Source organism: Gymnoscopelus braueri (genome assembly GCF_963280865.1).
Source record: "Gymnoscopelus braueri genome assembly, chromosome: 10".
Lineage (NCBI taxonomy): Eukaryota > Metazoa > Chordata > Actinopteri > Myctophiformes > Myctophidae > Gymnoscopelus > Gymnoscopelus braueri.
This window is the reverse complement of record NC_137611.1, coordinates 23,107,183-23,123,921: the sequence shown is the minus strand read 5'-3', so window position 1 is coordinate 23,123,921 and position 16,739 is coordinate 23,107,183. Positions and strand designations below refer to the sequence as shown.

The 16,739-nt window shown below is 40.8% G+C and overlaps 1 protein-coding gene across 2 annotated transcripts in view; it reads right to left on the bottom strand.

The window, feature by feature from the left end:
- LOC308094156 (contactin-associated protein-like 4) overlaps positions 1–16,739 on the bottom strand; it is a gene marked incomplete at its 5' end in the record, with an annotated part of 169,505 nt that overhangs the window by 34,932 nt on the left and 117,834 nt on the right. For both annotated transcript variants that reach the window (XM_080440642.1, XM_080440643.1), the window contains 4 exons: positions 1,310–1,437; positions 3,950–4,112; positions 8,726–8,926; positions 9,818–9,937. In XM_080440642.1, coding sequence (XP_080296768.1) covers positions 1,310–1,437; positions 3,950–4,112; positions 8,726–8,926; positions 9,818–9,937 — 612 coding nt within the window. The remainder of the gene's footprint in view (positions 1–1,309; positions 1,438–3,949; positions 4,113–8,725; positions 8,927–9,817; positions 9,938–16,739) is intronic.

The following is a 16,739-nucleotide window of genomic DNA, read 5'->3' as shown; positions in this document are numbered from 1 at the left end:
GCTAGTGAACAAATAAAGCTAATACATTATACATTTTTATCTTTACATAGCTTGAATGGATGTTTGGCAATTATCTTCCATTTAAATTAAGTAGTCATTGTTTGACCAAAGTCATTTGATCAACAGTCAGGCTCAATCAATTGGTCTATCACTCAAAACCTGTGTTAATGCAGGAAGCCCCACTGAGACATGAGCCTCATTAGTAGCAAATTACAATTAAAAACAGCACTAATGAGAATCATTGGAAAAGCAATAATGCAACACAAGGGAAAGAGATCGGGACGGTCAGATCCGTCGAGAAGTGACAGTTATTTCATACTGAAGGTCACCGCTCTTCCCAGCGCTAAATTGTAGCCAGGGCAACCAACAAGGCCCCGGAACAGAGGTTCCCAACCTCTTCTGATCAGGCCAGCTTTGTAAGTGTGCTGCGTTTGTGTACCGGAAGTTGAGAGCTGGTTAAGTCCCGGGAAAGACGCACTGTGATTGGCCAGTAGTCACTTTGAGTGGCAGTTGGGGCAAACGCAGTCAGTGGGGAAAACGCAGTCCCCACCAATATTATTTACGATTCTGTGCCTATCGGTACATAACTCGGACGGCGCTTTGTCGACTAGCAGACCATCGGCCGGTCGTCGCGGGCACTCGCGCCTGGAGGCGCTCCTCGGCCTCAAGGTCTGCTGAGTCGGGGTGCCTCCGTCATGGTCCAAAACTATACTTTATCGGCGAAAAAAAGTAGTTGAGGATTGAAAAAGTTATCTCCCAAGCGGTAGTGTAATGCGTGGTAGTGAATTTGGAGTCTAATGATTAGCGAGGTGTGCCACTGTGGCCAGGGCTGAGGTTGGGTATTTGGGCTGTATTAGAATGTGACGTCCTAACTCTTCTATTGTAGAAGAAAGAAGTCCCCGCCCGCGCCCCCGCCCAAAAGGGGGAGAGGCTCCCCAAACACAGTGCACTTACATATATCGCTCTGATCAGGGCCCACTTGAAAATCTCAAAAATGTTTGTGGCCCACCCATCTGACCACCTAAAGTGGGCAGATTCGTGGACTGCGTGCATTTTCAGAGCTTTATTTCAGAGCAGTTTACTTTAATGATCAATCAATCGATTGCGTTCCGGCTTGGATCAAGTAGTATTTAAGTTCCTATCTATCTGTATCACAACGATTTTTTTCCCCCAAGGTTTTCTAAGAAAGAATACCATGCCTCTTTTATTTTATATCATCATTACAGTCTTAGTGTTTTGCCAATTATTTGGGGGCCCACTTGCAATATCCTCACAGGCTAGGAATCGCTGCCCCACAACATGGACTTACTGTCGCCATGACAACGAAGGGGCCCCACCCTGTAGGCAGCCTCTGAGCCAGGTCTCTGGATGTCTCCCAGGACCACAGACCGCACAGGAAGATACTCCTTGTGTGTCAGCAGGCCTGAGTCATTGGCCCTGTCAGAGGAAGAGGGGTTAAGGATGAAGAGAAACAAGTGGAGTAGAAGGAAAGGACAGAGAAGACGAAGAGGTAGAAGAACAAGAAAGAAAAGATAGAAGTAAAAGAATAATGAACACTGGAGCAGTGACTAAAAGGTCGCTATTATGTTTACTTTTTTACTTGTTCTGTGTCGTCTCGTTATATGAGCCATCATGCACTTGTCAAAGGACACATTTGCATTCCATCTATCTATCTATCTCTTTTCTATCTCTTTTTCTATCTATCTATCTCGGAAATAGCATTTTGGAATCTTGGGGGCAAAAGGAATACAACTTTTGTACATGTTAAGTTTAAAGTTGTATTTGTAAAATGCTCAACAGTACAGCCAGCAGCAGTCAGTGCTGGCAATGAAATGTATTGACTTCAATGCTGGCAATGAAATGTATTAACTTTCCTCAATATTAACTCAATATCAACTTGAAATCTGAATACAAACTTAATTAATACCTGCCTATCTTCATAGTGTGTTAATTTGTTCTTGGAGGACGACAAGAACATTTCCAAAAATAACTTAAGATTATCATAACAAGTCAGTGTCTAGGAGGATCCTTTGGTGAGTTATTTCTAAAAGGATGAATCATAAGCCTGTATGGTACTGTATCTGTATGTACACTATCTATATGCACGCTTCCTTAATGTCATTTTTCTTTTCTTTTCTTTTTTCCCATGAGCCACTATGTTATAGTCTCTTGAAAATTGACCTGTCAGTGAGCTTGTTGCTGGGACATCCTGTCTAAAAATATACTCAGGACTTGAAGGCTTATGGCGCATTCAGCACTTCATGAACCTGATGAAATATTGAACGACGGGAGACGCTCCAGTCTGTAAAAATCAGAGTCACTGTTGAAGTTTTTTTTGATGAAATAAGAGGGATTGAACTTTGGACATGACAACATGGCTGCTTACAGCATTTGCTGAGTTAATGGTACTGTTAGATTCTTCCCAAGCAGTAAAATCCTAGTGAATAATTTAACCACTTTCAACCTGCTATCCCTATGTTGAGCATGTCATTATAAGCGCAATTTTAAAAGAACATTAACATTTTTTCAAACATTAAAAAAGAAAAAAACAGATCTACAAGCTCACAACCTGTCACAATGTGAAGCATTGTGAGCTTTTAGGCCGGCTATTTTAGCTAGAAATACAATGCGCCATGTAACTCTGGAAAAGAAAATCACCTAAATGAGCATAATACATAGTGTCACCTGTCTATTTATATTTATACCAATTTCTTCTCAGTTAAGCCTATCATAGTGTTGAGGTAAGATTGCCCCCGTTGCTATGAAACGTATCGTTTAACATTCACAGAACCTACAGTATAGCGGTTTTAATAAACTGATTGATGACACAGACTAACTTTTTAATACTTGCAGGCGGTTCTCGCAGGGAGATGAGTGGGAGAGGTAAGCGCATCTCTAATGAGATTAACCGCAACCAGTATATCCCTGTGCAATCTCATCTGCATTACTTTATTAATTCACCCCCTGCACCACACCCCACCGCCACGTTTTCCCACACTATTAAAAAAGTGATTACAATAAAACACTATGGGCATTCACTTAGGCGATATCATCCCATGTGAATAGATTTCTATCTGTAATGGAATAGGAATATTCTTCGATAAATAAATCGTAGAATTTCCTCATATTTTTACACCATGGCTCTGCAGGAGGCTAGCCGTTTTTTTTACACTAGAGGTTCAGCATCTAGAGTTTAATTGATATATCATTTTTAAATATTTAATTTTCATTTCATAATGGAAATCAATGGGATTGGCACTGATTGAGCTGAAACCTTGCCCAAAGTTGGAGTCATACGTCATAGATGGCCACATGATAGCCACATGAAATCTGATATCCATATGGAAGCCACTCCGTTATTAGACCCCGTCTAGTTAAAGGACAACTTTGTTTTTTTTACAACCAAGGTTTATATTTTAGCTTGTGATTAAAGTAAATAAAAGATGAGTGTTATTTTTTTTTCATTTACTGCTTTCTATAGTTTTAGCAATTTTCGTGATATTTTTTACAGTGGGCGGGGGCATTCTGTCCGGTGGCTAAATATGAATTGTTTACACAATAAAAAAGGTCCTATGGTCTTTGATGGCCAGATGTGAGTTATTGGGGGCTAGAAGAGCTACTGTAAATAATAATAATAAAGAAAACACCGGGTTATTGTGTAAAAAAATACATATTTAGCCACCGGACAGAATGCCCCCGCCCACTGTAAAAAAGATCGCGAAAATTGCTAAAACTATAGAAAGCAGTAAAAAAAAATGTTTTAACACTCATCTTTTATTTACTTTAATTACAATCTAAAACATAAACCTTGTTTGTAAAAAAACTAAGTTGTCCTTTAACATCACAGACATGCTTTCCCATATCAACGTGTGCATCCAAAGGCACAAAATGTAGCTCACATTAAAATAGTTTATTTTATATTTGTTTAATTAATTTAACAACACTGTACCATTCCAAGCGGTCGGCATCGCAGTTGCAGAAGTGTCTTGGGTCAACACAGTTTTCCTGCAGGCCACAGGCACACTGGTGGCTGCCTGGGGGAGCTCCGCCCCAATGTGTCTGGACCTGACCTGGACCTGGACCTCCAAGCCACCAGCTGAACGGAGATCCCTCTGGAACACACAAGTAACATACTGTAGCGATACATAGACACGTGGTGAGATCACACACAGAGGCAGACACATTAACACAGAGAGGAGATGCATACACACAGATGCAGAGAAAGGGCTAAATACACACACATAAAGTTTATACAGGTGAACACATACGGATGGACAACACACACAGCATTAATAACCACCATAGCATACAGCAGTGATTATCAACCTTTTTAATTTCAAGGACCCCCAGTTTGATAGGCACTAGGCTACAGACCCCCAATTGATATGATTTCCCAAAAACATTATGTCTGGGATCCCAATCTACACTGTAAAATCCTCAGTATTAATTTAACTCTGAGAGTGTACAATTGGAACCAAATCCATTTGCTTCCATTCTAGGTCCATTAGGTTCCATTCTGTCAGAGTTACAGAGCTGGAAAGGTCCATTTGCTTCCTAACAATCAATCATTTAGCTCATTGCCTCAAGGATCCCTGGGGGTCCCTGGACCCCACCTTGAGAAACAGTGGCATACACTACGGTATAACAGCGTACAGTATTACGTTGTCTACGGCTGAAACCGATTGAACAAGATGCCTTTGGCTTTCCAACCTCCTACACTGACAGCGATTACACAGAGAGCACTGATCCTATACATCACAGGACTGCTTCACGTCAGTGAGAAAGAGTAAGAAAATGAAGTGCAGTGAAGGATGAGAGCCCAAAACACAATAGAATTGTTTCTGCTGGCTCAGCACTTTCCTAAAGAGCAGATGAGAGACACCTCTCTCTTCCTTCATGCTCCCTTTTCTCTCTGTCGTTTTCTTATCTATCTACTGTATCATGGATCCATCCATCCATCCATCCATCCAGACAGACAGGAGATTATCGAGCGCTGAAGCGCGATGATCGGGCGCTGGGAAGAAGAGCGCACCAGAGCGTATTTACCATAGACATGCATTGCAGACAGGCACTGCAAACTCAAAAAACACTTTGTGTGAACACTGCCCCAATAGTCTCAGGAATATCTTAGTATTCTCAACTCAGAACATTGACTCTGTTTCCTTCCTCTTTCCCAGCTGAAGCTAGATATCAAGATACTAAAGCCCTGAGACTCAAGCTTACTCCCAGCCAGAGTATCACTGCATCTATTTATTTTTCCTTTCTAGTTTGTTCGACCCATAATTCAAAAAGTGGTGTTACCTTTATCTCTTTGGGTTCACCTATTTTATTTATTTATTATTTGATTTACTTAATTTATTTGAGAAACCCTTATAGAGTACGTACAGGTACAATAATTTGACATACTTGCCTCGAAGCACAATTTCTTGTATTGCCAATGTCACTTTTGTCGTATGACAAAAGTGTCATCTTTTTGTCACTATCAACTAGATCAGACATGGTTATCCAATTTCTTTATGCAATTGCCTTCTGTAGCACTTTGAGATTTCCTGTAAATGTAAAGTGCGTTATAAATAAAATCCATTATTATTATTATTATTATTATTATTATTATTATTATTATTATTATCCTCAAGCTGATGTAAAGGATTATTGGTTAGGGGTCCTTGTGAGGGTTGGGTTATTACGTGCAGTATGTTTATAATTATAGTTTATAATTATAGTAGCTACTGTATGCGTTTTTCTTGTCTATTTTTTCGTCCTGGTAGGGGCCTATAAACTGACATGCTCAGAGACAGCGCTCATGTAAAGTCAGAGTCAGGTCTTTCTTTTTGTTACTTTTAACCCCTGGAAACGCTTGTCAATGCGTCCTTCTTCATGGAAAAGACATAGGGAATACTACATTTATTATGTAGGACAACTCATATCTAGAAATATGGCCACAATGTTGACAAGCCAGAGTTGAGACCGGAAGGCAGAGTTGCAGTCCTACACACTTTTTTGCGCTTCCATTAGTGCAGTCACCCACCCAAAACCTCACAAAGACTGTTTGCTTGCGGACTACCTAAATGAATCAATTAAACATAAGAGGAGTTATACATAAAAACTTAATACAATTAAGACCAGCACCACGATAGTACAATAAAATAAGAGAATAAAATGTGGGCTCTTGAACATAAGTTCGGTCAACTAAACCTTTATTAGTAAACAATTGAATGTGTCTCTCTGTGTGTGTGTGCATGCACGTGTGTGCATCGTGCCTGCGTGTGCATTTGTGCTTTGGATTCCCTTCACCTGTAGGTGTTCATGGAGATATACAGTACATACAGCACATGCACACAAAGTCAGTTGTAGAAGCTCCTAGCACCTCTTAAAAAAAGTTATGCTTATGGTATCGCTTGTTGCATTTACTTCTCATGCCAGTAGATAGAGTAGGCCATATTACAGCAAATCTATGGTCCTTACTACAACTAATAACGGCCAATTAATGAGCTGATAACATTTTAAGCAGGTGAATTTAAAATGGCAAAACTTTGTGAAGCATTCAATCGTAAGAGTTATATCTGTTGTTACTAGCGTTTGTTTTATCGAAGATGGAGACACAAACCGGACAGCCAGTCCACATTTATCCCCAGTTGGGGATAATAGAGACAGGTCAAAAAATGACAAATAACACAGGAGGAAACCATGGAAAACCAGAAAACACTTTATCTGGAAAAAGACAAACTAACCAGTGTGCAGGAGACACTAAACAGACACTAAATGATCTGTTTGTCAGACAAATGGGATGAAAAATCTCTGAAACTAAATTGCAGTGAAGAGCACAATTGATGTGTTTGTTGAAAAAAACAGTTTGTTGTGGGTGGTAAACATAATTATCATGTTTGCTCTCTGTTGAAATGCATTGTGAATTTATCACTTTGTACTGTCACAGCTTTGGCAGTTTATCAAGCTGTTTTACTACTTTTTAGTACTTCGTTGTTACCTGCGGTAGAGCTTTGGGGGGTGTTTGTTCTTTGTTCTATTTGGGAGGCATTTGAACATGTGTGCAGTGCTGGATCTCAGGTCTCCTGTGGAGACCACCGTCTATTTACTAATAATAAAAAAGAAACTTCTGTTTCTCAAAAAGAGAATTTGGAACGTTCAAACAAGTGAAAACATTCTTCATACACACTGCAATACAAGTTTGATCTAGTCAATGCTGGGATGGTCTGTGTCCTGCATCGAAACTTGAAAATAGAACCAAGCTCTGTAAGACGTGTCAACAGGTTTTGATGCGCCTACTTGATGCCTCCAGTGTTGACTATAATCGTTGGGTGTGTTTCTAGCGTCAAGCTTTCTATCTGTCATCCCCTTTAAGCTCTTCGGGCAGAGCTCTCCAAAGCTAGGGCTTGGCAAATACACTCTTTGGTTTGAGGAGCAAAGAGGAAACTTTGAGCTGAGACGCTGGTGGGAAAGTCAGTGCTGAGATTTGTGACATGGAGAGGAGATCAGCACGCTCCAGGTTTGGAGACGTTGGGTTGTTTAAATTCTGAGTAGCTCTGTGCAGGGAAACCAAATGAGTGTGCTCATGAGAACCTCTCTCATCAACGATTGTTGGTGAGTGTTTTCAAAGCACTTAAAACACCTACTGCTGCTTTGGAGCTGCTCAGCTACAGTAACAGCAGTATCTGATTAAAATAGTATTGCATTGTATCCAAGTGCAAGTGTATATAACAGCACTCACATGCTGAAAAAGAGCATTGTGTACTCAACAAATGTTCCAAAAGATAATTCAAGCTCAGTAGAACTTCTCTGGTAGTGCGTAGAACTACAAAATAGTTTTTTAGCTACATTCAACATTCATTTTGTCAGAAGATGTGTGGGAAGCAAGGCATCGTTAAACATGACATACAGTAGAGTCAAATACCGGTAACCAAATAACGTGTCGTTGACTCTGTACAATCTGTATTTTTTACAGTTTATGTGCAGATTGGGCACGCAGTTCAGTAGGGAAGCTGCACAAACTGGCCTCTTGTGAGAATGCTAACTAGCGTGGAAGGTCTCCTTTCGCCAAAAATAAATAGCGACCTTTATAAATAATTAACCTACAATTACAAAAGTACTTAAGAGGAAAAACGTTGGTATAACTAAGTGATTCAGAGATAAAACAAATATTTGTACTTGCATAGATTATTTAAGTTTTTTCCAACATTTAAATGTATTTTTTTATTTTGTATTTTTATTAGTTTAATCACAGAGTAGAGCTATGATTAAAGGTAGGGCAACATATCATTTTAAATATTGGCTATTCAACTAATAAAACAGTATGTGTGTTATAATTTGGCATTTACATAAACAATAATTATGTTTTATAAGTGTTGGAAAAAGGTGTTTGAACAGCTAAATCTGCCCCACCCCCAACATTCAGTTGAGCAGTTTTGTGATGTCAGGAGTGGAGGAACCTGGTAAATTCACCTGAGCAACATATAAACAAATAAGGGATACTTATTTGGTGGAGGATGTCTGAAGAAAAGTTACACACCTCGAAATGTCAAGTAAGGTGAAATAAACTATCACGTTACTGAAGGGAGTTTGCAAAGGCAGTGTGCAAACTTTTTTCTTTTCATGAACTTTCAGTAGTTGGCACCTGAGCCTGGTTGGATGGGCGTTTTTCTCTTTTGTTTTGCTCAGCACAGCTTCCCTGCAGGCTGAGGAAAGGTTAGAGAGAACCAACAGGCTTTACCTGGTGTATTGAGGAGACGAGACTTCCTGCAGTGGTACGACAGTTCCTGCTGGCAGTGCTCAGATTGGCTGATGACGGCGGTTAGCTGCTCCTCTTCAGATGAATAGTGGAAATACGCAGAGTGCATATTGGCCTCCGGGGAGGGACGTAGTCTGGTCAGCTCTGTGTTGTTGTGCTGAACCACCGTCCATGTCTGCTCCACTGGTGGTACATTACATTACATTACAGTCATTTAGCAGACGCTTTTATCCAAAGCGACTTACAATAAGTGCATTCAACATACTGTAGGTAGGGAACGAAAACTACTAATCACCAGAAGTCTTAAGTGCATTTTCTGCAAAAACAAGCAACCAAGAGTATACCTAGCGCTAAGGTAAACGTGCAATATATCAGCTACCTATTTCCTTAAACAGATGAGACAAAATAGCAAAGTCAAATGTGGTATGTGGCAAAGTGGTAGAGAGAGAGAGAGAGAGAGAGAGAGAGAGAGAGAGAGAGAGAGAGAGACACAGACAGACAGACAGACAGACAGACAGACAGACAGACAGACAGACAGACAGATAGACAGATAGACAGATAGACAGAGAGAGAGAGAGAGAGAGAGAGAGAGAGAGAGAGAGAGAGAGAGAGAGAGAGACAGACAGACAGACAGACAGACAGACAGACAGACAGACAGACAGACAGACAGACAGACAGTGAGAGAGAGAGAGAGAAAAAGAGAGGGAACAGTAAGAGATAGAGGGAGAGAGAGAGGAGGGTATAAGAGGACCAAATAGAGGACCATTATTATTCAAGATTATGCTAATGTGAATATTTAGTAAAGAATTATGATAATGTTAAGTGATGTGAACTAAGGTGATAATGGGAGGATGAGGAAAAGAAGGATGGATGAGGATGGGGAGAGAGATTAATCTAATAAAGTACTTTTCCTCAGGGTCCTTCCACACTGTAAAATCCTCAATTAAAAATGTACACTCAGCATTTTACTGTGAACAGACCCAGAATACAGAACCAGGACTCCCATTATTTGTTTGCGTACGTGCGCGCGTGTGTGTGTGTGCTCATGCGCGAGCGCATGCTCATGCATCTTACCTGTCATGTTGCAGAAGATGAGCTGCGGCTTGATGTCTCCACTGCCGTCCACGTCGATGTAGTAATATCCAGACGCGTTGCCTTGGTGTTTGTACGCTTCACAGGACCGCTCGTATATCGCTGGAGGGTTGAAATGAGGACGAAAAGCAGCTGCCATTAAAGTGCCATCAATCAGAGCAGTACTACAGTCCTGGGACCATCAGCTGTGATGTTGTTCGCACTCTGCATCAGCCTATTCAGCTAGGCCTTAGCATTCTTTTTAAGATAAATAACCCACAATTTGATCGTTTTTTTTTTAATGTTTTATCTCTGGTACAAGAACATTATGTTGTGTTGATGGACATGATTCGGTCTGATTATGGTCTATCATGTGTTCCAGAATTCCTTTACTGTCTGTAATACTCTAGGTATAGGTCAATCATCTGTGTTGTGGTATTGTGTCTCTGATGCACAGAGAGGTCCTGGTATAAGTGCAGATCATACTTGGCTTCAGGCGTTGAGATTCAGAGAACAAACTGTACTGCAGTAGTGAACTGTTAAAAATGGATGGATGGATTCAGACGGACGGACGGACGGTCGTACGTACATACGGACGGACTAACAGACGATCGATGGACCGATGGATGTACGTACAGACAGTAGAGAACAATACTGGGTGTTAGTGTTATGCTGCGTTGTGCTCTCTCTCTCTCTCTCTCTCTCTCTCTCTCTCTCTCTCTCTCTCTCTCTCTCTCTCTCTGTCTCTCTGTCTCTCACACACAAACACACACAAACACACACACACACACACACACACACACACACACACACACACACACACACACACACACACACACACACACACACACACACACACACACACACACACACACACACACACACACACATATGCATGCATACTATTTATTAATATTTATTTATTACTAACAGATTAGCAGGAGTTGACTCTGAGCCGGTGAGCACATGAATCCAGTGACACGATAGTTCATGTAGACACGGAGGGCAGTATGTTTATAATATTCATTCATACTCCCCGGACCCCCCCATTCGTATAGTAATTCAGTCGTACTCCTTTAAGTCAGTACGTGTCAAACTCTGTCATCTCATTTGCTACAGTTAACTCACTCACGCCCTCATACCCACAGTGCAACTCTGGAGGTTCATTTAAGCAGCCTCAGTTCTCTATTCATTCTACGTGTTAGCTGTCAGTGCGGTCGTTCAGCTGTCAGTGTTAAAATTTTACATTGGTTCGGGTGGTTTCAGCTGTTTTCAAACTTTTCATCAACTTGTTTGCTGCAACTCACCAGTAATCGCGGATCGTGCTCGTTATCGTCATTGAATTCATCTGCAGGAGTGTCATTCTGATCACGAATAGCAGTTGTGTTTGGGTGAAAGATCAGGTGGGGCACGACGCTAAACAGCGTGGTTCATAGTGGATGTCAATGGTTTCATTGTCGCTGCTGTAAGTCTGTAACGTATCCTGGTAATTTTCAACACAAGTCGACATCGAGGCGGATCTGCGCTGCGAGTCATTTCCGTGAACACAGCCACTTCCAAGCTGCTTGCAGTTATTTCCTGATCGTCTTCAATGATCTTTCTTGCCAGGTGATGCTATTAATCTTCTCTGTGTGTGATCATTATGGAGATTAAGGTCATCGTGCATGTGATTATTTTGTGGTGTTAAATAGCGTCGGGTCAGGCAGACGGAGTTTGGTTTAAACGCACTCACATTCTCTCACACAAACTGTTGACGAGTCAACGTGAAGTAACCAGAACCATAGAGGGAGAGAGTTCCGTCACTAATTTTGATCCCGCTGCAAAGCTGGTTGCTATAGTTCCTAACATTGGAACTTCTCATTGAGATAGTTAGAGCGTTTCTGCATTCCATTCTATGGGAGTCTATGCTAGTGTTGTCACTCTCACACTAGATCACGCTGGGAGTATACAGGAAGTGGCTCTCAGCAAAGCATTATGGGTAATGTAGTCCATGCAACCGCCACATTCATAGTATATTAGGATTAGTTAGTTTAATTCTACTGTGTTAGAGTAATGTGAAGAGGCAAGAGTGATTCTTAACTGGATGGTGGAATGTGCAGGCATTATGGTAATGTTAACTAGGCAGTGTTATGTTAAGTAGGTACTTACTAAACGGGATATTCAAGTATATAATCCACTCAGTGAAGCTGTTGATCATTTCGTTGGGTTATTCAACTCATTTGTTTCTTAAGTTACAGGTAGCTATAATGGGGGTTTTAGTTTGTAGATGCTCAACTAGATAATTACTGTTGCCACCGAGTTTGCTTTTAGAGTTGTTTCCAAGGTCAGTGTAATAGGTTCTTATAATAGAAGTACTGTTCCTGAAGAAACTGTGTGGGATATCTAAGGTCGTTTATAGTATTAAGTATTGATGGTAAAGGTATTAAAGTGTTAGTAGTGTTAAAGGTTAAAGTATTAGTAGTTTAAGGTTTTAAGTATTAGTAGTGTTAAAGGTTTTAGAGTTAAGTATTAATAGTCTTAAAATGTTATGGTTCTAAGGTTAAGGCGCTAAGGACGTTTATTAGGTAATTGGTATTAAATAATGAATAAAGTTAAAGGGTAAAGTATTAGTAGTGGTAAAGGTTTAAAGAGTAAAGTTTATTTGTGGTAAAAGCGTTAAAGTTAAGGTGGTAGTAGTGTTTAAAGGTTAAGGTCCTATAGGTTTAAATTTAAAGGTGTTAAGGCGCTGTTGTCTATTAGAACTGACTTTATGTTCGTAGTTTGGCGCCCTCTAGTGACACTGGGGTAATTGTACCTTTCTTGTGGGTTTGCGACCCTAGTGGACACTAATTGTTCCTAGTAAACTCAGTTCAGTCTGAGTCTTTATTTTTCAGTGCATGGCTTATCTTCCCACTTCAGTAATATGCTTGGAAGTATCGTTTTAGGCTAACTTATTTGCAATCATATGCTGAGATGCTTGTGCATTGTAGCCATGTGGCGTTCGATTATCTTGATTTCCCCAATGCAGAGTTGTGTTTGGCACTGGGCTAATGCTAGCATCCAGGTTGTTTGTTTCATGCTAGCTAATGCTAGTTTCCATTTCTGGTAGCCTTATGCTTGTGGTATTTCATTGGATGTATGTAGTGAGCATTATTTATTGGTGCTACCCCTCATGATTGTTTCAGTTTAAAACTGGTTTGGAATTTTGGTTGGAGAGGTATAAGCATTCAAACTTTACACTGCTTCTTATCGTCTCTTCAAGCTACTGTTAGCTGTCTATTGTCTACCACCACACGCGTCGAGAGGTCATAACATGGCACTAATTATTCATTAGGTTGGATTGTGATTATATTAATGAAACACGAATGAATTAACTTGGATGTTATCTTCTCTTTTAGCTTAACCATGTCATTGTAAGGGATATTTGTTCATTGCTTGATCTCATTCTGCTTCTGTTTTCTGTTTCATGAGCGACTGCCCATTATGGTGATCCAAGGTTGATGATGGCATGACCTTCTGTCCACCATGGATGCTGGGAATCTTCAGGTTCTGGGTTGCTGCCAGTCTTCATTTTTACTGCAGCGCCATGGTCATTGCACAGCAGTAATCAAGATCACCTCGGTGGTATACCTGGATCTACTTCTGCTGAAGCCATGAGAGGCAGGTCATTCATTAATCAAATCTAAAACTCATCCTGGTTAAGTCTACTGAAAGCCTTGTCGGCTGCTCACTGCTTGATCTGCGTATCCACTCACACTCAATGTTATAAGGATTCAGCGTCTATACAATTCAGGTGTATAATATCAAATGGTATGGATTGTTAATGATCTTGGATATTTAAGTAGTCTGGGATGGTTGCTTTGAGCTAATTTCATGGATATTCAAATCGCTACATTCCACGTTGGGGTTGTGATATTGTGAAATATCAATTAAATCATGATTTGACTCAAGAGTAGCGGTGGATCACTCGGCTCATGTTTTGATGAACACAGTTAGCTGTGAGAAGTAATGGGAATTGCAGGTCACATTAATCATCGGATTAAGTTTTATTAAGTGGAGAAAGGAACTATCTAATGTAGATATTGTGTAGATATCGTTTGGAATTAGTTCTATCAGCATCTTATGGGTTCTTAGATATGGGAAATGCATTGCTTTGCACCGAAAGCTCACATGTTTCAATTAAGCACTCCTAATCAGTTATCATCCTAATGGAATATCATTTATTGTAAGAACTGATACCGCTTTTTGTCCGTTCTTTTCTATGTCTGCTACCTGAAATGGAGGTTAATCCTGGAGGAAATGATCCTGTCGTCTTGGATGATGGGAAGGCATGTCAAGGGCGTGGTTTGCTGCCAGGCTGTGTTCAGTGTGCCAGCAATGTGGACTCTGCCCCAAGCGTATACTCCTCACTTCTTTCGGATCGGCGCAGCAACCTCAGCAGCATTGTTGGTCTTTATTCACTTAAAAGCCATGGGTCCCTGGTCGTCTGCTGCTTACGAACATTATATTCGTTTAAATACGGATGAAATTCTTGCAGCTCAAAAAGCTATGAGTGTTATGTGTGATCAATTATGGAATAATTCAGGAGTTGCATAATTGATCGTGTGTTAAGTATTGCTCTTGTCAGAGCGCAGGTTGGGGGTCAGGTATATTTAAGGGATGGTAAATCACTAAGGTGGTAAACCACTAGTAGCACGGTCGTGTTGGGTCTCACGTTGCTACAGTGGTATTAATGATGGGTGGTAAACCACTAGTAGCATGGTCGTGTTGGGTCTCACGTTGCTACAGTGGTATTAATGGAAGGTGGTAAATCACTAGTAGCATGGTCGTGTTGGGTCTCACGTTGCTACAGTGGTATTAATGGTAGGCGGTAAATCACTAGTAGCATGGTCGTGTTGGGTCTCACGTTGCTACAGTGGTATTAATGGTAGGTGGTAAATCACTAAGGTATGGTAAGCCACTAGTAGCATGGTCGTGTTGGGTCTCACGTTGCTACAGTGGTATTAATGGTAGGTGGTAAATCACTAAGGTATGGTAAGCCACTAGTAGCATTGGTCGTGTTGGGTCTCACGTTGCTACAGTGGTATTAATGGTAGGTGGTAAACCACTAGTAGCATGGTCGTGTTGGGTCTCACGTTGCTACTGTGGTATTAATGGTATGTATGGTAAGCCACTAGTAGCATTGGTCGTGTTGGGTCTCACGTTGCTACAGTGGTATTAATGGTAGGTGGTAAACCACTAGTAGCATGGTCGTGTTGGGTCTCACGTTGCTACAGTGGTATTAATGGTAGGTGGTAAACCACTAGTAGCATGGTCGTGTTGGGTCTCACGTTGCTACAGTGGTATAATGATAGGTGGTAAACCACTAGTAGCATGGTCGTGTTGGGTCTCACGTTGCTACAGTGGTATTAAGGGTAGGTGGTAAACCACTAGTAGCATGGTCGTGTTGGGTCTCACGTTGCTACAGTGGTATTAATGGTAGGTGGTAAATCACTAAGGTATGGTAAGCCACTAGTAGCATGGTCGTGTTGGGTCTCACGTTGCTACAGTGGTATTATTATGGTACACCATTAAGCATTGGTCGTGTTGGGTCTCACGTTGCTTAATGGTGGTCTAGAAGGTAGGGTTATTATTGATAATCACTAAATAGTATATTCCGTCTATATCAGGTCACCGCTCGGGCGAGCGTGACTTGCCTGAAGGGTTTGCATTGCTGCCATCATATAGAGGGAATTTGACATTGCTGTCTATACACATAGTTATTCATAATTTATAGTCTATTTCCTTTAACATCAAAACACAGTAGTGTTTTGCCAAAATGTGCATCTAATAGTCGCTGCTGGCGCAGAATATCGGCTTAGATGTGAAGGGCATCTCGGTATGCATTTAAAGGAAATGCGTCATTGCTGACACTCACATAGTTAATTCATGTAGCATATTTCATTTAGTTCAAAGGGTTTTAAATGAAATTGCGTCACTTCGATGCTTTAACTGATAAACATTCTCATATAGATTAAGGTGTGGCGCTGTATTGCTCACTGCAAGTGAGCGTGTGTTGGGGGTTGTGATTGGAGATCTGTGTCATGTTTGCACAGGAATCGTTTAATATCACATGAGCAGAGTCACACCGCCAAACTTGATTGCAACATTATTGCATATATGAGTAATGGTTAATATGGTATATGGTTAATAAATGGTAAATGGTTCACTAACTGTCTGGTTATTTCTGAGCCGAAGTGTCTAAATGAAATCCAGTGACACGATAGTTCATGTAGACACGGAGGGCAGTATGTTTATAATATTCATTCATACTCCCCGGACCCCCCCATTCGTATAGTAATTCAGTCGTACTCCTTTAAGTCAGTACGTGTCAAACTCTGTCATCTCATTTGCTACAGTTAACTCACCTCACGCCCTCATACCCACAGTGCAACTCTGGAGGTTCATTTAAGCAGCCTCAGTTCTCTATTCATTCTACGTGTTAGCTGTCAGTGCGGTCGTTCAGCTGTCAGTGTTAAAAAATCCTCCACCTCCCCGGCCTCCTCCCTGTGGCTTCTGGTTGGTGGGATGTTCCATAGATGGTTGTTATGGTGGTGGTATGCATTAAGGGTTAAATTGATGTTGTTTATGTTGTGTTATATTTTGTATGTACTGTTGTTATATGATTATTGTTGTGTTATAGCTACTGTTATGCTCTGCTCAGGGGGTTGTGATTGGAGATCTGTGTCATGTTTGCACAGGAATCGTTTAATATCACATGAGCAGAGTCACACCGCCAAACTTGATTGCAACATTATTGCATATATGAGTAATGGTTAATATGGTATATGGTTAATAAATGGTAAATGGTTCACTAACTGTCTGGTTATTTCTGAGCCGAAGTGTCTAAATGAACCACACTTCATTGCCGTGGTTAAAAGCAAGTGGAATTGTTTCACTTTAGTCA